Source organism: Equus caballus, chromosome 4, assembly GCF_041296265.1.
Source record: "Equus caballus isolate H_3958 breed thoroughbred chromosome 4, TB-T2T, whole genome shotgun sequence".
Lineage (NCBI taxonomy): Eukaryota > Metazoa > Chordata > Mammalia > Perissodactyla > Equidae > Equus > Equus caballus.
Window position 1 is genome coordinate 69,726,166 of NC_091687.1, and position 22,873 is coordinate 69,749,038.

At 33.7% G+C, this 22,873-nt stretch overlaps 1 protein-coding gene across 5 annotated transcripts in view; it reads left to right on the plus strand.

Moving 5' to 3' along the window:
- The window catches only part of SEPTIN7 (septin 7), a 202,958-nt gene that overhangs the window by 178,307 nt on the left and 1,778 nt on the right, over nucleotides 1-22,873 (plus strand). For all 5 annotated transcript variants that reach the window (XM_070264828.1, XM_070264827.1, XM_070264826.1 and 2 more), the window contains 6 exons: nucleotides 1,950-2,042; nucleotides 3,141-3,237; nucleotides 4,701-4,752; nucleotides 9,137-9,262; nucleotides 18,281-18,416; nucleotides 22,409-22,548. In XM_070264828.1, the coding sequence (XP_070120929.1) occupies nucleotides 1,950-2,042; nucleotides 3,141-3,237; nucleotides 4,701-4,752; nucleotides 9,137-9,262; nucleotides 18,281-18,416; nucleotides 22,409-22,548 (644 nt within the window). The remainder of the gene's footprint in view (nucleotides 1-1,949; nucleotides 2,043-3,140; nucleotides 3,238-4,700; nucleotides 4,753-9,136; nucleotides 9,263-18,280; nucleotides 18,417-22,408; nucleotides 22,549-22,873) is intronic.

The following is a 22,873-nucleotide window of genomic DNA, read 5'->3' on the forward strand; positions in this document are numbered from 1 at the left end:
GGTCTCCGTGAATTCCTGTGCTATTAGGATATTTTTTGTTAGAATATGGTTGCTCCTTTTTGTTGTATGTCGGAGGGGAGAGTGTCCTGGGCAAGCTACCTCTGCCATGATGCTGATGTCACTCCCAATGTTATATTTTTTAAGCCTCAGCTACTCTGTATAATATTTAAAAACAGATCTTAGAGTTAGTTAGCTTTTATTGTCCTTTTAGTCCCCTTTGTAACAAGACACTTTTTTTCATTTTTCAATATGAATTTTAGAATACCTTAAGCCTGTGACAAAAACAAAAACTTGTTGAAATTTGGTTTGAAATTGTGTTAAATCCACATAAGTTTTGAGAATGTTTTTGTACATCATTTTTATTATATTTGGTATTTCTACCAGGAGTGTATGTTTCTGTATTTATTTTACATCAATTCACTCACATTTTTATTTTGTAATGTGCTGTTCCTATGTTCAAATACTAATCATATAATACACTTCTCCCCTTCTATCTTGATTTGTATGTATCTTGATTTGGAATTGTACTAAGCACTTAGAGATAAAAAAGGTGAACAAGCAATGATCTCTGCTTCCAAATCAGTCACATTGTAGTGATTGTACAATTTTGTTTTTTGTATTCTTTAAAAAAATGGTTCTTAATGAGGGGTGCTTACCAGAATCATCTAGAGAACTTTTTCAGAATGAGTCACTGGACATTCTCCCTACCAGTTGATTCTGTAGATTAAGATGGGGTTTTGGAATTGTTATTTTGAACATGCGTACTCAGGCTATTTTAATATGCAACCTTTAAGAACCACTGATCTCGTGCCACAACTAGAAGGACCTGCAACTAAGATATACCACTATGTACCAGGGGGATTTGGGGAGTTAAAGCAGAAAAAAAAAGAGAGAACCTCTGATCTTAGAGCTAGCTATGAGTGTTTCCTTTTTTCTTCTACTCATGTTTGTGATACCTTATATTTATTCTTATGTCTTTTTCTGTGTAATTACATACTCCAATTGTAAAACATGTTTGGTCCTGTTTTTCTCCCTGGCAGTTTTCCTTCTACCGAGTTTAGTAACCATGTAACACGTTTTGTTTAGGATCCCTTTGCTGCTGCTGGGGACCCCTGCAGTAAGAATAGTGCTGAAAAACCAGTACAGGCAGGGAGCCAGTTCTAGGTATTAGCCATTGGTTTGCTGTGAGTTTGAATAGGGTTGGTTGTTGAACATTATTTGGATGTCTGTATTCTATTTAGAATTTGGACTGATTTGGGATAAGATAATTTGAACTAGGTCATTTGTGATGTTATTAATACGCTTTCTTTGCTCTGCATTCTCCTTATTAACTCCTTAGCTTCTTAATTTCCAGGGCATGTTTTCTCTTCGTGTGCTTGCTTCATCTTATATCTGTTGCTCCTTGATTTGTGTGTATGCATATACACATGCAAGGATATTTTCTGGTCATTGTGCACATTTTTCTCCTGGAGCCAATACTGTACTTAGTTTTATTCACCTTTGCCAAATTCTACCAAAAATTTTAGGTGAGTTTTAAGCTCTCTTGATTCAGCTGAATAAAACAGTTGGTGAGAGTTATATCTAAAGAAAGAATCTCAGTCATTGTAAATAAATAACCTAAAGCCATTATAGTAAAAATCAACTAGAGAAAGCCTTTTCTGGAATCTTGCATCATTTTTAGAAGACTTTTGCTATTATAACCCTATGACTTTAATGCTTCTGAGGTAGTTGGATTTGGGGAATGATATTTATGTATCAACTTTATAGTTAAAAAACAAAAAAAGACCAGCATAGTGCTTTGAGTTTAGATTACAGTTTTGCATCATTGAAAACACAGTAAAGGACCTAGAGCTGAGGACTTATTGGGATTTAAGAAGAGTATAATAAAAATAAAGCTAATGTACTAATTACATGTGGTGCTCTTTTGCTAACTTCCTCTTTCAATTTAGATAATGAAAGAAATCCAAGAACATAAAATTAAAATATATGAATTTCCAGAGACAGATGATGAAGAAGAAAATAAGCTTGTTAAAAAGATAAAGGTAGGTTTATTCTCATAATTTACTAAAATATTTTGGGGCCTTAACACCATAATATCCACTGGAAAGACCAAAAGTATCAGTGTTTTTAAGTAGTTTGCTTACAAAATGAATAGGGAGATTATTCAGTGTTGAATTCAACTTTGCAGTTAACTTTGTTGATTGACTATTATGTGTAATAGGTCATTGTATGAAATAGATGAATAACATTATTCTTGTCTTCGTGTGGTTTTCAATTAATTGGTTTCATATTATGTACTTTTCTCCCTTAAAAAAATGGGTAATGACAAGGGAGAAGATTTGTTCTTACACACTGTTATGCTTAATCTTTCTTTTAAGAGCCCAACAAAACTATGTGTTTTTTTTTTTGTCGTTTTGTAAAAACTAATGAAAAATCTATACCAACATAATTTTCTATATTTTTAATTTATAGTCTTTTCCTTACCCTGGACCTAAAACTGTTGTATTGATTATAATGGCATTATGTAAGCAAATAATTATCTTGGAGTAATGAAATTCTTATACCAGACCAATGAAGAATTTCTGAGATTTTATAAAATAGCCACATATTTTATATATTCTTATTTCTGGGAGCTACAAGAATTTTGAAAGCTTGTACTCTTAAATTAGTCTGGGTGAATACAAATCCAATCCCCTAGATCTGGAGTTCCAAAAGTAGAGTTTATCAAGTATAATACTCCCTGCTTCCAGGGCTGTTAGGCTTGGTTTGTGATCACCTAGGTAGGCCAGTCACAAGCCTCACATTTTCCCTCTACCTGCTAATTATTTTTTACCCTTTTAAATTTTCCCAATATGAGACCACTTCGTTGTGGAATTTTTTTTAGCAAATAATTTGATCAGTGTGTGCCTTAGTATTCTTAAATTTTCAGAGAAAGCATAATTTTATTCATTGTTTACATTGGTGATAATACCATATAATGGCAATTTACTAGACAGTAATTGAATGGCCTGTAAAAGTGAATGCAGAAAACTGTCAAGGTAATTTTTTTTTGCTAATCTGTTGAGTAATATAAGTTCTTTATTCTTGAATTTGTGAGGACTACAAAGATGTATTTTTTACAAGAATACTTTGTTTTATAGGACCGTTTACCTCTTGCTGTGGTAGGTAGTAATACTATCATTGAAGTTAACGGCAAAAGGGTCAGAGGAAGGCAGTATCCTTGGGGTGTTGCTGAAGGTAAGATGTTCTTCAGTGAATGATTTTCTATAAAAGCTCACAAATGTGATAAAGTATTTATAGTAAGTAGTATATGCATACTATATTGATATATTCTAGATTTTCAAAGATTGTTCTGAAATCAGTTTCATTTAGTCTCATTTCCTCATAAGTACATTCCAGTTTCTCAGACTTTATATCCTACTAAGTCAGGCAAGTATGCATTAAATTCTAACATTGTACTACTTGAGAAGTCTCTTGTGAGTGCCCCACCCTCCCACCTCCACTGCATCAAGTCTATTCCTGTTTTCTTGTTTGAAAACATACTTATAATGCAAAGGTTCTTTACCAAAGGTTGCTTCCAAGGGATCTAATAAACCTTCTGAAATTGAAAACAATTTTGGAGAAAAGACCTCTCACTTTTATCTGAGTCTCACATGGGTCTAGGACTCTCAAGAATGGTTGAGAACAATTTTCATAAGCCCAGTTAAAACATTCACAATTTCCTTTCCTCAAGGATGAAAGTCACCTTTCTTGACATCACATCTTTAGAGTAAAAAGATTTCATTATTAAGAAAGCCTCTTCTAATTTTGTGAGGACTTTTAAATACCAATAAAATCTTAGTCATAGCATCAAACCTCAGCAGTCCTCTTGGCAATAGATGTGTTTCATCAAATTTGTGTTTATTATATTAGTTTTACCTAATATTTAATCATCTCTGTTATAGTAACTTGGAACCAAGATTGAGTCATGGTTGTTTTATCTATTTGTTAGTATTATTTTGAAAAATTCTGTAATCTTTACCATATTTTCCTAAGTTATTGTCCTTATCATTGACTTTCCCTACCAATGACACTGTACTCGTCTCCAGCTCTCTCATACCCAGGTAACATTCAGTTACTGAGCTGAGGCGGTAGAACTCGTACAGCCCTTAGAAATATGTGCTGAAGAAATTGCTTCGTATGTCTAGTTTTAGGTTGTTCCCCGTCCCCCACACTCCCTCAAAAAGAGAGTGTTCCTATTAGTGATATATTTTTTTAAAAAATAAAGAACTTTAAAGTTCTAGGCTAACATTTTCATTTTGGTTTTCCTTTAAGAAAGTTTTTCTTAAGTGATTCTACCTTCACCTGTAACACTAAACTTTTAAAATGCATTTTATTATGGAATAAATATATTCTCTACCAATAAAGAGAAATACGCAATCTTCCTTCTCAAAATTTCAAAATTGTTTGCTTCAGAGAACTCATTTGTTAGATTTATATATTTTATCACTGAGGATTAAACTACCCATAAAGTAATATTATAGCACACTTGTCTGGCATGCACTTAAATTAAGTACTGTGTTACAATGTTAAACCTTAGTGAAAAATTGATCTAATCTATCTGCGTATTCTCTCGTTGTTATCCCCACTTTCCTGTAAAATGTCCTTTGAAAAGACTGTGTTTAGTGGAAATAATGTGTGTGGTCTATTTTTTTTTATAGTTGAAAATGGTGAACATTGTGATTTTACAATTCTAAGGAATATGTTGATAAGGTAAGTGTAAGCAATGATGAAAATAATGTTTCTTCTTTCCCTAGAGTTGGACAGATTTGTTTTTGCCATCTATAAATGTAGCTAATTTAAATTGGTATGTTCATTCTAGCACTGAAGTAAGCACTGCATGGAGACTACATGGATTATTTCAGCAAGGTTTTGGAGTCATTAGCAAAAATGCAAAATAAGCTATGTGGCTAGACATATATAGGAAAATGAGTTTCTTTATCATTATACCTTGTGTTGTGGTTTAATACTGAAAGGTATGGAAAGTGGAAAGGAAAAGGCTTTTACTCTTCTTTAAAGTGAAAAGCTTGGAAAAAACTGTGGAAGGGAAGGCTAGATTTTGAGTCAAAAACAAGCTAGACTTTTAATGTTAAAAGATGCAAGGCCTGGTAGCTGGTGAGTGGAGCATTTTTTGTACTGGAACACAGTGAACAAAACCTGTCTTCCTCCCAGGCAAGAAAACATTACTCCTAAATTGTATCTTGTATACCTGATGAAAGAGAAAGAAAGCCTGTGAGAACAGGACATTGAGGTAATCCTGATTAGAGGACTAGGACTTGAATTAGAAAAGCAACAGCAGAGAGGAAATCATGATGAAAAAGTTTAATAGAACCAGAGACATTAGTGGGCAAGGAATAGCAAGAGGATCAAAATGAACCTCAGTGTTTTCATGTTGAGCCAGATTCCTTCCTCTTGCCACCTCACACCGTCTTCCCACTTCTCTCCTCTCTCATCTTGCTTGCTTCTCCAGATCCTCACTACATATTCTCTTCAACTTCCAGCTTTGGATAGCCATCTTAAGTTGATGTCTATTCATTTTCACACTACTATCCACTTTCCCAGCACTCAGGAGTCTCTTTAGCTTTGTGGAAGTAGTAACATGCATATTGATGATACTTGGAATAATGAAACAACAAGGTCATTCTTACAAGTGAGGGGGTAAATTTAAGTGAGTCAAATGGCTACCTCGAGATATACTAGCGATGAGAGTAAATTTTGAAATCAGAGAGATTGCCACGTAATTGGTTTTTCTCAAAGAATCTCATGACCAGATGTTTTGAGTAAGAAGTAGATGATAGGGTTGATTCAGCAGTTGGGGTTGCTAGGCCTCACACAGTGGGAGAAGATCAAATGCACATGAAAGGGTGGTTATCTGGCTTTTGAGAATACAGCACTTCAGGTTCCATTATGAAATAGTCTCTTTCTTTTCCTTTCTTCAGGTGTGACTTCAGAAGAACTAATAATCTCTTAATGACAGTATCTATGTAGAGAATGTTTCATAAATATTAATTGCTAGCACATTCCCCCTGATTTTATTCTTTTCCTCAATTTTAAATTTCCTATGCTGCTTGCCCAGTGCTTGACACAGTCATATTCTATAACTCTATTTTATTTTTTAAATATCAAATCATTAATTGCCTACATACCTAAAATACTATTGAAGGAAAGGCTAGTTACTGAGCCAGAAGCTAGACTTTGAGTGTTTGAAGGTTCTCAGCCTGGCAGCTGCTGAGTGGGACTCACTAATATAGAAGCATTATAGAGCAAATGGACCATTCCTGCAGGAAGAGTTAGTACAGCAAAGCAGTGAGACAATCACACATGTATAAAAATAGAAAAAATTTTGAAGTTAGGTAATATATAAACAGATATGTGTTATGATATGGATACTTAGATATATTAAAGGAATTCAGAGTAAGTGGTATGTTACCACTGAGTGGGCCAGTTAGGAAAGGATTCATGGAAATAGATGTCTTAGCATGGATTAGGATAGATACCGTCATTGAATGATGTTTATTTGCGAGATTGGGAGTGATCCTGTTTAACATTTTTATCAATGAATAGGATGAAGACATTGGCTTTAGCTCCTTGAGGTAGATGGTTAGATGATTTTACTTAATGAAAAATTCATTTTTTTGTTAAATTTGCTGTACATGTTTGTTTTTCTTTCCTAAAGTGTAAATGTTCACTTACACTAGATGGTTTTACTTTTGTTTCTTATCACAATTTTTCACTTGTAATTTTTACATTTAATTGTGTAAAACATTCTTTAAAAGTATTAAAATTTGAAAATGAAAAGCTTAGGAATATTTTAATTTATTGCTTTTCCTTTTAAATTTGGAGTAGAGATGAGAAAGATGTACATTTAATGTAGCTCATGTCTTTAAGATAAAGGCATCTAGTGGATATTTAATAAATACTTAAAGGAAGGAAATATTAATACCAATATTCCAGATGTCTATAAATTCCAAGTAATTGAAATCTTGCAGGTTAAAGTTAGGAATACCGGTTGCTTCTAGGACCCAAGTTCAAAGAAGCGTCATTTTACTAATTAAGAGAACTCGCTGTTGTAGGCAAACCAAGGAAGACAATGGAAAGGAGGAAAACTTGATACAAATATTTTCAGGACATAGCGATAGAGCAGAAATCAGACAGAGAAGGAAAACAAAAGGCGAGAAAGAGTGCAATGATATCAGCAATGGTAAATGGAAAAGATAAATAAATTTCTGAAACCGTGGAGAAAAGTGTATTACTAATTATCTAATTATTTTAAGAGTGGAGGAATGGGTTGAATCTTAAAAGGATAAAGTAAAACACATTAAGTGGAAATAGAGACTTTTATATCCTAAAAAAAAAATCAGAACTAGGTAATCATAAAGATGTTTTAGTGAAAGGAAAGAACCTTCCATTATCTAAAACGTTAGATGTCATCAACAAAAATAATAAATCCACCTTATTTTTATTTTACATTTCTTGTATTTCAACTACTAAGTACTATAGCTGAGATCCTTTAATGATTTTTTTAATGGTGCAGTGATGAGGTGATATTTAAATTACAAAAAGATTGGGGGTTTTTTTTGGCATAGTTATTTGTTTTTATTATTCTCTACTTAGATAAAGTGGAACAGTAATTTATTCTAGAAAACCCACAGTGTTTATTGTAACTCACCTTCAATATTTGGTTATCACTTTTTTTAAAGGGCCTGTTATTAGCTCTCCATAGCTAAGTACAAATACAATAGAAAATACAAAAGGTGAAGGCATGTTTCTTGTAAAGGGGAGCTTACAATATATTTGAAGAGGTTATATGGTGTCACCTATAACAAATACTGGTACCAAAAAATGAGTTGACATCCAAGGAGAAAATTGTCATGAGTTAGAGTGGCTTGACTTCAAGGCTGGGAAGAGTGCTCCCAAAACAGTGGACCTCTTAAGTTTGGAGAGTCAGTGACAAATTCTCATGAGCTATTCAGTCTCAACCACTGGATATGCTAGGAATAAGGAGCTGCCTGACTTGACTGAAGTGGAGAGGGCTAGAGCTTTAGGTGTAACTGTAGTGGCCATTGAAAGGATAAATTCATCAAGGGATGGAGTATAAAGGGAGATGAAACTTGTGGAAAACCCAGACTTAGGACTAGGAGGAGTAAACTATCAGAACTGCATGGACATGCCAGATAGTAGGAGATGAATCAGGGTAATTAAACATCTCATTCTGTTCACAAAGGTGAAAGTAATAGTGAATGTTTTTTGGATATAAGGAAGGATAAAAACAGAGTACACCTTTATGTTTGTCTCCCAGAAGGGAGTTTTGGTAAAATGGTGGAGATGAAAGATGGCAGGTGGCAGATGCAGGAATGGATGAGAAAAGGGAGGATCAAATGATACAGAGTACTGCCAAATCGTGTATATTCAAGAAAACTAGATTGGTAAAGGATACCATAGAGAACCTCAGGGTGTCTTCAGCATCTTGAATCATTAAGGAGTGATGTAATTGTCTCATGTCTTGTATAGTTTATCTCATGGGTTGATTTTATATGTGATACAAATGATATGAGCAAAAATTCAGTTATCTTAAATACCACATTCACTGGACAGTTTGAATAAACAGAAATTTAAATTAAAATTCCCCAGTTTGAATCCAACTTGATATGTCGTCTGAAGTGTCCCTATGTATTACCTTAGTAAAAACTCAAATGTTAATAATGCTAAAAGAAAAACCATTTCTTTTAGGTTTTATGAGCTTCAGTGGGAGTTAATCTCTCCCTTCTCTAGTAAGATAAAACATGTACTATAAAAGTAAATACTCTTCTGTAGAAAAGACATCCTTTAGTATCTGCTTTGAGGAATTTGTGTCTCTTAAATTCTCATTTATGTCTCTTAAATTCTCATTTGGAACCTAAATTTCCATCAGTGTCAAGTTAGTATATTGTATCTTGCTCTGCCTTGAGAGTAAATGAAGACAGGTGAATACCATCTTCCTTAAAAGTAGTCTTTTGCTCATTTTAAGTCTGAGATTTTTGTTTTCATAAAATTTTGAATTTACATCAAAGCTTTTTTAATAAAACCAAACTCTTGATATGTTATTTATTTATGACAGAACACATATGCAGGACTTGAAAGATGTCACTAATAATGTACACTATGAGAACTACCGAAGCAGAAAACTGGCAGCTGTGACTTACAATGGAGTAGATAATAACAAAAATAAAGGGCAGCTTACTAAGTAAGTATATATCGTTTCTTCCAGAAAAGGTATTCATTTTCATCAGATTCTTTATGGCTACTCAGTAGAAAATGGGGGTAATTTTCTTTATATGCAACAGTAGAAATTTGTGTTGTTAAACTCTGTTTTGGCAGTTGTATATTTTGCCTTTTAATTGTTGGGAAAGTGTTGTTTTATTACCTTGTTCCTTAAGTGGAAGAGCTGTGCATTCTCTTCTGGTCGTTTGCTATCATCTTTGTAATCTATACACCACACATTTACTAGATTCCCAATTAGAAATCAAACAGCTCCTCTAGCAAATTTGTTTGTTTGTTTTTGGTGAGGAAGGTTGGCTCTGAGCTACATCTGCTACCTGTCCTCCTCTTTTTGCTGAGGAAGATTGGCCATGAGCTAACATCTGTGCCTATCTTCCTCTATTTTGTATGTGGCACGCCTGCCACAGCATGGTTTGTTAAGCAGTGCATAGGTCTGTGCTCGGGATCCCAACCGGCGAACCCCAGGCCACCAAAGCGGAGCACACGAAACCAACCCGCTACACTGCCAGGCCGGCCCCTGTTTGGGTTATTTTGAGAGAAGAGTTACTATCAAGATCTCTTAAGCTATTTTACTTTTAAGATAAACACCCCACAGTCTCTTTAAGGAGACTAAACATAGATCTTCTCCCTTTTATTAAGTCTTTTTAAAATAAACCGTTTTGTTAGCAGAATTTTCACTAACAAACAAACAACAGGACCAAACAAAAGGAATATTTAGATGAATATAGTCTTGGTTATCTTCTCTGTGTATTTCCAGGGAGTAGATCAGTAGGAGTTTGGGTTTCTTCTGTTGGTTGGTGGAGTGGTGTGAGTGACTCCCCAGTGTGGAGCTTCCCCTTTCTGAGCTAGTATCTCAAGCTGTGGTGGTTTTATGATGGGGTAGAGAAAAGAGATGTGTGAGGAGTCTGATGAGTTAGCTGGTATAGTTCTTGGTAACAATGTCTGTGCTCTATTTTTCCTTTTTGGAGGATTGTTGAAGATCATAAGTATCATGAAAACCATTTTAACAGTGTATGTACGTTTGTAGCCAGGTGTTTTCTACCGTTAGAGGATAATCCTAAAGATCATCTGTATAAATAATGAGAAAGGCAAGTTCTCAGAATAGCAATAGTGTTTTATAGTGGCCAATATTCCTTATAATGGAAAAGAAAAATGTTCCTTTTTTCTTTTTAGTTAAGTCTCCACAGTAGCCCTAAGTTCCAGAAGAAATCACACAAAGCATTAACAGTCATTGGCAGAGTCGCAAGCAGTTCTCTTTTAAAACTGATCTTAGACCTAACTCTGTTTGTTTTCTTCTATATTTTCCTGATGATATTTAGGTCATAGCCTCTAATGTCTTTGTTAACTTTGAATTTCTCCTTATGCTATCAGCTTGCTTATTTGAGGAACTTTATTGATCAATTTCTAGGTTTTCTGGTTTCAAGGATCTCCTGAGAGTGATAGTTAAAAAGGTAAATTTCCGGGTTCAATCATTAGCAAGAGATCCTGATTTAGTAGATATGGGATGGGGCTTGAGGTTTTGTATTTTTAATAAGCACCATAGATGGTTCTGATACAGGTTGATTAGTAATGCATACTTTGTGAAACGCTGACTTCTAGGAATTTACTACTTCTGTTTTAAAAGTTGATTTGGTTAATATTTCAAGAATTTTTCATATGTAAAATACAAGATTCTATTTGAGGTGAGGTTCAGTACATGAGAAAAAGGCAAGACTTTTTATCTCTTTTTAGCAAAATTTTCATGAAACAACTTTAGCACAGAAATTATAAGGATCCATCATAGTAAATATTGTTCATAAAATCCTAATCCATTTTAAATGCATTTCACTAGCTTATGGGCTTTTTAACTGTTTAAAAGAAAAGCATATGCAATTAAAGCCACGGATAATTTTATAATATGTTAAAGGGAAATGTATATCAGTGCATATTTTTGATTAAATGTATGCACTTAATGTTCGATTTTTTCTATTAAACATCTGTTCATGTACTAAAAATAAGGGATTGTTTGCATATTTCAAATATAAGACTTTTAAAATAATGCTGTTGGGGTATTTCTGCTGTTGGTTGCAGATAAGATAATTCAGAGAAGAATAGTAAACTTCACAGTGTTGTTAAAAATTCTTCTGTACATACAGAATATAGTGTGAATTACTTGAGTTAAACTATAACCCGTATGAAAACATAAAAAGTAGGGTTCTATTGGAAATGTATTTTGTAATGAGATGAGTCATATCCAGACTTTACCTATGAAAATAATTTAAAAAAGCTTCATACTGCTGAAAAGCAAATTGCCCCAGGAATTTGTATATTATTTTATGTTAATAGTAAGTAGAAAAATAAATATTTTTAAAGATTGAACCAACTGGGGAATAGCTCTAATTAGAGTAGATATTGATATGATTTGTTAAATTAGGTTTTTACTACTTGATTGAATAACACATACTGAATCTGAAAGAAGTCACATGGAAGTTTTATCCATTGGTTGTGTCTTATATTGTCTTGAAAATGTTAGCAATTTCAGAAAACATTCCAGTTGAATTTTTTTTTAAAAAATCAGTACCAGCAAATTATGGTGGTTTAGCTGATGTAAGGTGCTTTTTATAGCTAAGCACTCATCCATGAAAAGAATGGCTAATATTTAAATATGTGAAGTAAGGAAATATGAGTTTAGGCTTCTTATTGATGTTCTATTTGTATAGCTCTCATGGGACTCTTCCCTTCATAGCAGTGCATTCTTTGATAATGGTGGCAGAGAGAGCTTGAGGTTACAGGGAACTTGGGGTGGAAGAGGCAGAGCTGTTAAACAAAAATTGTCACTTCTCCAGCCATCTCCCTCTACTATATATCTGAACTCAGAGCATCCCAACACGGACCCAAACACCACATTTCCAACACCTAGCAATCACACTTTGCCCTTAATAGCAACATGTTTAATACTGGGAGATACAGATACTCTATGGGTTTATGTTATAGTGCTTTAATTAATCCTTGAGGGAGACTTCTCTTTGTCACCTGGAGGTTTTCACATCTCTGGGTACACTTGGGACAGTGTACTTCAGGTAAGAAGGAATAGGTTTTTTGAAAGTGAGAGGTGGGCTATCTGTAAGTTGGAAATTTTCAGACAGATCACTTTAGGCAAGAGTAAAATTGAGGATCTGGAAATTGATTCTCTTAAAACTGCATAGGCTCAACTAACTCTTCAGAAGACTTCATACAGAGATCCCAGTTTGAAGACCACTGAACTAGACAATCTCTTTGGTCCTTTAAAAAAAACGTGGAGGGCCTGGCACCGTGGCCAAGTGGTTAAGTTTGTGTACTCTGCTTCGCCAGCCCAGGGTTTTGCCTTGTCAGATCCTGGGCACGGACATGGCACTGCTCATCAAGCCATGCTGAGGCAGTGACCCACATAGCACAACCAGAAAGGACCTGCAACTAGAATGTACAAATACGTACTGGGGGGCTTTGGGGAGAAGAAGAAAGAAAAAAAAGATTGGCACCAGATGTTAACTCAGGGCCAATAAAAAAAAAAAGAGCTTGTTTATATATTTTTAAAAATGCAGACATTTTATTACTTTCTTTACTACTTTGTAGGTCTCTAAATAGCAACTGCTGGCAATTTGACAAAGAAATAAAATTGATAATAAGGTCGTTTATTCATCTGTTGATTGCTGATGGACATATGTTTTTTCATTGCCCTTAACAATATTTATACATATAGATACATATATGAATCTATTCAAAATTTATAGTTATATTAACCTTTGGCAGCGTACACTCAACAAAGTGCTAATCACACTTTGGTTTTAGAATATAAGTTAATTTTTTTATGTTAGGCATTGAGTTGTAGATTAATTCATTTTATACTTATATTTAATTTTCTGAGTCAGTTTTGGACAGACTGTAGAGTGTACTAAACCATGAGTTAAAAATAAAAATACGGGATTTGTATGTCTGAAAATGTTCCTTTCTGTTAATGTTAATAATCCTAGAAAATTATGTTTTGGAAAGACTTAAGATTTGGACATCACGTTGTACACCGTAAACGTACATAACATTATATGTCAATTATATCTCAGTAAAGCTAGAAAAAAACCCCAAGATTTAGGTTATGTAGTTAAAATGTGAAAAATAGCTGAGTTTGTCTCATCAAGTACTAATTTGTTTCAAGGCCAGAGTCTGGAAAAGTGGGCACTATTCCTAGCAGCCGTTCAGGTATTACTTGTTATCTGGCAAAGAAAAGATGGAGTCACCTATTTTAAGTACTTCTTAAACCTTCAGGGATAGTTTTGTCTTGCTCACCCTGTCTGGAGGGTAAAGGGTGGTTGGAAGTGAACAGAAAAGGAAGTCAGGTTCCAGATCAAAGAAGATTCAACAAGAGGTTTTAAAGGCAAGGGGAGAAGAAATAGCCATATCCAGATTGTAGATCTCTTAAAGAAAAGAAGGTGATCCTCAATAAGAGGAGGGCTGTCCTTTTTTGCTAAGCCTGCTTCTTAAAGTGTTACCTACTTCTTCCTTCCTTGGTCTTCCTTCTACCTTTTACTTAAAATCACATTCCATTGGTGACTCTTTTTCTGAACTGTTTTCTGTCATTGGTGCCAGTTATGACAATTGACATCTTGCTCCAAGTTGGGGCACACCCTTGTTACCTTTTTCCCATATGTTAATTTATTTTTCTGATTTCTATAGCCTTCTCCATCTGTATAGTCTTGGGACAACTTTATGGATAACTGATTCCTAGAAATGACTAAAATACAGGTTTCCAAACACTAAACCTTAGAATTTTTTTGCTACATGACAAAGTTTTCTTTGATCTAAAGAGAAAGATAATTTTCTGAAATTTTCCACAGTTTTTCCAAAATATTAAATTTATTCAGTTATCTCTTTTGTTCTTTGTTCAAATGTCCGTTCATGAAAATATAATGATGATAGAGTATTGTTTTGTTTATGTTTGGTTTTAGCACTCTCACTTGGCAAAATAAAAGGTTGGCAACCGTTATTTCCCAAAATTTTTGGAAATTTTTATTGCTCTTTGGAATCCATTGAAACAAAATTCCTTTGGAAAATTTTGTATGAAAATTGCTATACATAGTGGCCTACCAACCATTGGAGCAAAAGTATGTAAATATACTTGCTTAATGTGTTCTTCAGGGAAAACCACACATAATTTAGATGAGATGTGGTTGTCTTCCATTACATTCAAAATGTGTGTCATATAACACAACCACAATAGAACCTTACTAGGTCAGCCTTGTGTGGTCCCTTCCGTGATTCTCTTATTGGTCACATGAAAGGGTGAGTCATCTGGTGGCTTTCAGGAACTTTAACCCCTTAAAGAGGATCCCTAGAAGGACCTAATTTATATCTTTGAGGATTTAGTGTAATATTCCCATTATGTTATAGCCTTTTTTGATTTTTTAAATTTTTTTACTAGGCCTTTTTGTTTCTCTGACTGAGTTGCTTTAAATTTCTCTAACAAGTTTTAAGTTTATAAGTTTTAACATATCTGTGTGTGTGAAGATTAGTTTCCCATTAAAAAGCAGGCAGGCAATGATATAATTTAAATTGGTTTTAATCTAATAATATTAATCTAATAAATTAGCTGTCTAATAAGTCTTTTTGAAAAAACAGTGTGATGACAAAGAATGATCTTTTTATCCTGTGTTTTCTACATTGTAAGCACAATTTTATAGTACAGTTTTCTAAATATTAACTTTAATAAAGGTGACTAGAAGTGGCGTGCTAATTAATTTAAACATAAAAGAGATTAGAAAGTTCATTTTGGCTGGTGAGAGGCTTCAAAAAATCCATTTTAGATATGTGACGTTTTTTTTTAAATAATACTGGAATATTAGTTTATTTGATCAGGAGTCAAGACTTTTTACAAGGCCGAAAATCTTAAAATATCTCAGATATGAAATACTACAAATTTCTTTTGAAAGTACACGTATTTAAATAGATTAAAAATTTGAGCGGGCTACCAGAAGGTGATTGCTCATCATATTTATTTTCATAATGATTTGGTATAGTGATTACTAACAGAATTTTGGAAAAGAAATTAACTAGTTTTAACACAGTTTTCTGTAAACTTTTGTTTTAGAGCACATACCTTAATTATTTAATCATGAAGTCTGTGAATTTGCCATTAATTGATGCTTTTACTGTGGTTTACTTTGTGTGCTAAGTCTCTGTATGTTTTGTTCCTTTAGATATGACACAATTAAAAGTGCGTAAGTGGTTGTTTTTCCAAACACATAAGCAGTTTCAGTATGTAGAGATTTTTAAATTTAAATTTTTGAATTTAAAAGCAAATCTCAGTGTTTCTCTACAGATTGTTTCTCTGCAGTGTTCTATTTTCCCCCAAGAGTTGCTTAAATAATAATCTAGATGACAGTGTTTACTCTGGTGAGCTGGTAGCATTTTAATGTGCAAATTATACTATGAATTCTTTAAATTTACATGAATTACCTTTTTTCCCCCAAGGATAAAATTAAATGAGCATTTTGTGGATAGGTTATTATACTTAAGAATATGTATTTAACTTTAAAATGACAATTCTGTCTAGATTCTAATTTATTTACTATATTTACAGTCTTGAATTATTTGTTTTCACATCACAACAGTATTATTGGATAATCTCAGTTGCTTCAACATATATATTCAGTTATTTAAAACTGTCGATTCAAAAACAGTTAACTAGATTAGTTATTAGATTCTTTGACTTTTCCAGAGTCTAAAAAGGCTTTAGGGGGTGGGAGAAGTGAGATTATAGACCCTTTAAAAGTCTAACAAGCACTTTGGCCCCTCTCACCAGAAAAATGTTCACGTGCACACACATGCGAACACACACACATATTTGTAATGTCATTTCAGGGCATATGCTAACATTCTGCATAAGAGATCTGAGGCCCTCATATTAAAAACACCTGCCATAAAGATGAGAAATCTGTTTTAAGAAGGACCTCATCAGTTTTTAATGAAATAATGATATTTACACTTAAAAATTTATTTCAATTGACCTCACTTTTTGAATGTAGGTTTTTGTTCTAAGTTAATGTTTGGTTTAGTTTCATTTTCAGAGATTCTGATTAATTACTTAATTGTTAAAATATACGGTAGGTTTGTAAGGTTCTTTCTGGTGAAGAATTATCCTTTAGTTAATAACATTTTATTCTAATTTACAGTAATTGCAAAAACAGATCATCTTGATCCCAGCAATACCTCACATCTTTGTCCTTCCTTTTGACTAAGAAAAATCGATAGCCAATGTTCTGTCCTGTTGCTCTTGTTTAGTATTTTCCATTTAGCTCCTCCTGTTTGATAGGGAAGAAGGATGATGTAATGGTCAGAAATATTCAGCCTCATAAGGAGAGAAGTCACCATAAACAGAGTGTGTCAAATCAGGATTAAAGTGACTAGCCTCTGAAGTTAGGGGTGATATCTATGGCCTGATTTTGTTTTTGTTTTTAAGCCATGATTTAATTTTTTAGCCACTTTATTGAGATAAAATTCGCCAGTTTAAAATGTACAATTCAGTTGTCAAAGCCTGTTTTTGCAGAGGCAAAATGAACATGTTTTATCAACAAAATCAGAAAAGGGCCTGCCTCTTTTAAGTTGTCCCAGTGTACTAAATAGTTTTCTGAGATCCTCAAAGCCACAGGGCCCACTTTTCCTTCCTCTTCGGGGCTGTGGTAGGTTACTTGATACTTTGGCATTCTCCTGTGTCTGTAAGTATGCTAGCCTTAATATAAAGCTCATTTGTAATATTTTTCAACATGAAAATTTTGACCAAAATTGTGCAAGGAAATTTGAGCCTGTGGACTTTAATGTCAGTGGAGTGAACTGCTTTTATTTAACTATGCTTGTGTCTATTTTCTGGCATTTCAAAAATAATTATCAAGATATTTATTGGCTTCTGATTCTCTCTTGTGCGCACATTTATTTTATCATTGAACATCTTTAAACGTTAAGATAATGAGATATTTGAGTTAGGTAGAATGAGTTTTCAAGAGCATTGAAGTTATCATAAGTGGCCTAGAAATATTCTGCATACCTAAATGAAGAGTATTCTAGATATTGACTGGTGCTGTTTCCAGCATACCAATTCAGTTACCAAAATAAATTTGAATTATTGTTAATTATATAATTGTGATGTCAAAGTTGTCTTAGAAGAAGAGATTATAACACTTGAAAATTTGTAGAATTGAAAATATTTTACACATGGTAACTTCGTTAACTCAGTTTCTTTTTTCATGTCAAAATTTTGTTTAAAGAAAGTAAAAAATTAAATAATTTTCTTTTAGTTTTCCATTCTGTGAATGTATTTTGGGAATATTTTCCTTCCGTTAACTTTCTTTTTTTTTAAGATTTTATTTTTCCTTTTTCTCCCCAAAGCACCCCGGTACATAGTTGTATATTCTTAGTTGTAGTTCCTTCTAGTTGTGGCATGTGGGATGCCACCTCAGTATGGCTTGATGAGCGGCACCATGTCCTCCCCCAGCATCCGAACCAGTGAAACCCTGGGCGGCTGAAGCGGAGCGTGCCAGCTTAACCATTCGGCCACAGGGCAGCCCCTCCAATTCTTTCTACAGTTCAGTTTATTTGTCATCTTTAGGTTTGATATGCACTAGGTTTAGAGAAATATCTCACTAACAGTTGCTTTTGTTATTTAGATCTATTTTCGTAATAGTTATTCACTAGAGATTCAGGTTTAGATATGAAACCTCATGGAAGGAATTTCAAGATTATAAATATTTATAAATTTTAAAGTTTCTAAAGCATTTATACATAAAACTTCAAATCTGTGTTGTCATTTAAGATGGTGTCAGGAGAATTGAAAAATTATTTTGAAACTTATTTTCAGAAAAACAGCAGAGAATTTAGTAATGGCATACAGCATTTTATTTGTTTTCATCACTGTTTCAGAGTTTTGTATTACACTTTTCATTTTTAGATGTGTAATTATTATCCTTAATGGTCATAACAGGAGCCCTCTCGCCCAAATGGAAGAAGAAAGAAGGGAGCATGTAGCTAAGATGAAGAAGATGGAGATGGAGATGGAGCAGGTGTTTGAGATGAAGGTCAAAGAAAAAGTTCAAAAACTGAAGGACTCTGAAGCTGAGGTAATCAACCTAATATTTCCACCTCTTATAGACAAGTACTCCTTTTTAAAATAGTAAATATCTTTAATAAAATTCTTAAATAATATAACCTTTCTACACATTTTTTTGAAATCTAATATAATACCCTAATGTAATAAAATAGAGAAATAAAAGCAAGCACTGTGTTTATAGTAAAATAATATATACTTCAATATGTAAGTATTTGGACACAAGTATACTTGGTAGGAAGGCATAATAGAATACTTATAATGAATTATTAGTTGTAAAGAGCAAGTTAGGAGAAATGAAATTATAAACCATTCCAGATATTCAGTATAAGAAAGGTAAAAATCAGAGTTTTGGGTGGTTGTAAGAAGAAAAACTAGTGTTAGGGGCCTGGCCTGGTGGCATAGTGGTTGGGTTTGCACACTCTGCTTTGTCGGCCTCGGGTTCATGGGTTCGGATCCTGGGCGTGGACCTACACACTACTCATCAAGCCATGCTGTGGGAGCATCCCACTTACAAAATAGAGGAAGATTGGGATGGATGTTAACTCATGGCCAATCTTCCTTACACACACACACACACACACGAAAACTAGTGTTAGGATAATAATAATAGACCAGACATACCTGCGTATGAATGAGAAAGAAAGAAAAACTCTTAACTGAACTCAAGACATGCCAGGATAAATTACAGGCAGGCAAAGGGAAGAAAATGAAGGAATGTGATATTCTTGTAAATGAGTGGGGCCTTATTTGTAATATACTGCCAAAGTAATTCCCAATGTTACAAAATTGGATAGTGACAAAGCATCCCAGCAAGCTTATCTACTACCTTGGAATCCCTCCAATGTTGAGGGATGCATTTAGTTTCTATTAATCAAAAAGACTTTGAAGACATTTCTTTCAATAAGTGACAAGAAATAAAAGATGGAGGAAAAAACACCAAGACAAGAATCTATAGAGTAAGTAGTTGGTTTGATGTTTGAGAACAATAGAAGAAACTATGGGTAGACATAAAATAAATCAGTGATTTCAGCATGAGATTTTTCTCAGCGTAGATTTGTTATTATGCTAAAAATTATTTTTATGGAATTACAGTAATATGGATGACATTAAAGTGACTTTTAATGATAAAATTCAATAAGATACCTGTGTTATATGTGGTTATTAATATTTGTATCTAAGTAGATTAAAAGGAAATTCAGATCTGTTTTGTTACATCCTGACAATTGGTCTCATTGCTTTTGTAATTACTGCATAAACTACTGAAACCCTCTGACTAAATACATAACCAAAGTACTCTAATCCATTGAGTAGACAGAATGCATGGAGTGACTAAAGTATTTAATAATTTTGAGAAAATGTTCTTATTCCACATTAGATTTCTCTTAAATTACTGGGCTTTTTCTGTAATTGCTTATAAAAAAACTTTCACTATTATATTTGTCATAGGCTTAATTCAGTGGTGATATGGAATAATTCCTCCTGGTTTGACGCTGCCAATCACTGCAAGACTAGCATCTCTGGCACCTGTTATTAAGATGACATTTTGGAGATTAAGTTTAGTCTTCTTATTTATCAGCCTGTTACTAAATCTATGCATTTGAATCTCTTACCCTTTCACTAATTAATCAATAATCTTGAAAATCCATATCAGAAGGGGAATAAAAACAGGAGTAATCAAGACTCTGCATTATCCTCCACTTAGATTCCATTCAAAATCTAAAAGTAGTTAAATTTACATTAGGTATAGACATATTTTATGACCAGCTGCTAAGAGTAAATGTTATAACAAATAATTATGAAACTGTAGCCAAAGAACCTTCAAGGGTTTTTATGGTTACTGAGTTTTGAGAAACTTAACTACTCTCTGAAGTATGCAATCTTTCTTAGTATCAGATTGACCTGTAAAGAGATCTGAGCCAAGTGTCCCCTAATATGTAAGCCATTTTGTGTATATAAATAAATAGGTGAAGAAACCTACTTAACCTTGTTTAATACAGTTTTTTCTCAAGTTCGTTTGTGCTAGAAATATGGGGCACAGCTGCTAATATCTAGCAGCACAGCACATTGGGCCCAGTGCTAAGCATCTTTCATTGATTATGTCATTTAAGTCACACCATAGCCCTGTGAGGTGGATATTATTGTCCATCTCCTTTTTTTATATGGGAGGAAAGATAATCAACTTGATCCGTGCTGCATAGTTGTAAGGCATTATTTGAACCCACTTAACTCTTTAAGCGTGCTCTTAATCACTACACAAGCCCGCAATCACGTATCCACAATTTCAAATCCTAAAAAGCTCTGAAAACTATGCAAAACCAGACATAGAACTAATAGTTTTATCCCACTTGATGAGAATATTTCTATATTTTACTTGCAAAAAATAGTAGTTTATTTGATTATAGGTGTACCCTAGACAGCTCCAGAGGTGTTTTCTAAGTGCAGTATATACACCTCTCTAAGTAGCATTGCCTTTCTAAAATCTGAAAAATTCTGGACTTTGAAACACATCTAACATAAGAGTTCCTTGAGAGTGAGGGATTGTGACCTGTATTTCTACCTGTCTACAATTAACACAGAAGATACTTATGTGTAACAGAAACGGACAGATAAAGAATGGTGAACACCTATTGCCCAGCTTAAAAAATAAGACATCCATTTATTTGAGGCCCCTGTGTGCATCTCCCCTCTTGCATCCCTCTGTCTCCTTCCCAGAGGTAACCATTCTGAATTGTGTGTTTATGATTTACTTGCATTTATATATTTATATATATATATATGTGTAACTAGAGGCATTTTCCTATGTTCCTATTTTCTAATATTTTCTTAGTAACTTGTTTGCTGTCATCAGCAAGATGGTACCTCAAATTTCACTCATGTTTGCTTAAATTTATCTTAGATAGTTTTGTAGGAATTGCATGAAATAATTGTAATAGGAATGAATATGAAGTTATTTTTGTGGGTTTACAAAATAATTAAGAAAACAAATTGTATTCAAAATTATATTGTAATCCAAATTTAAGATGTTAATTCACTGATGTAATGCAGTCTTTTAATAGAACATAATTCCTGGACATCTGAAGATTTTGAATAGCTCTTAGATATTCAGTGTAGTTAGATTTAATGTAATTATTTTACATGAGTATTTTCTTCAGAAGTAGACTGAGTAGTGCCTAAATGAAATTATTTAATGAACCATTAGATAAGCTCTTGGTTTCTGTAGTTACTTTGCATGAGTGTTTCCCATCTCTCAGCCAGAATTCTTTACAGCATTAATTCTTAATGTAGGAAGAACCACCTGTATTAGAGTCACTGGGACTTGTTGAAAATGCAGATTTCTAGACTCTTCACCCAGAGATTCTAATTCACTATGTCTATATGAGGTCCAGGATTCTATATTTTTAACAAGTACTCCAGGAGATTTGTACGAAGACTAACATTTGAGAACCACTGCTTTATAAGAATCAGGGAACCTTACTGTGACCTTGAAACTCGGGTTTTTATCTACCCACTTTCTTTCCACTTATCTAAGCTTTTTAAACTTGGAATTAGGAGACAGATTCAAATCCCAGTTCTGTAATTTCTGACTAATGATCTTGGGCAAGTGACTTAAACTCTGCAACTGTTTGCTCATCTGTACAGTGGGAGCAATGGTGTCTTCCCTGCTCAGCTTTATACATGCTTGTGAGTAATGAAGAGTGAGATGATAAGATAGGATGTGTTCATTATAAAGTGCTACACAACTGTAAGCTTGTTTCACTTTTTTTCCTTTTCCCAAGATTATTCTCTTGGGTCACTGGCCTTTTGAGTGGCAAGTCCTACAGGAGGAGGAATCCTAGACAGTGCTTTCCAGGTAGTACTCTGAATTTATAGCACAAGAACTCAGTGCCCATACTTTTAATATTAGAATGCCTGGATGAAACTAGACTGCTGTCCCTGCTAAATTTCTGCTTTTGCTCCTGATTTCTTAAATAGTTTTATTTTGTATATTGTCCTGTGATTTAGCTCCAACGGCGCCATGAGCAGATGAAAAAGAATTTGGAAGCACAACACAAAGAATTAGAGGAAAAACGTCGTCAGTTTGAAGATGAAAAAGCAAACTGGGAAGCCCAGCAACGTATTTTAGAACAACAGAATTCTTCAAGGTAACTAATATCAGATTCCCAAGAAATATGTATAATAATGTTTTAAAGAATTATTTTCCTACTTATTTTAAAAAGATTAAAATAACACTTTAAAAGACATCACCTATTATCATGTATCCCAAGGACAATCATTTTCGTGGATGAATATTTTTAGATAGATGGATGCAATCTATGTACTCTGTTCTTTTCACTACATTTTCCATGACTTAACAATCTTCATAATTATAATTTAGTAGCTTCCTATAACATTCTTCCCAGTTGACTCACCATAATCAATTTCTTACCTCCTTCTCCCAATTGTTTATGGACATAATGGTTGTGTTCA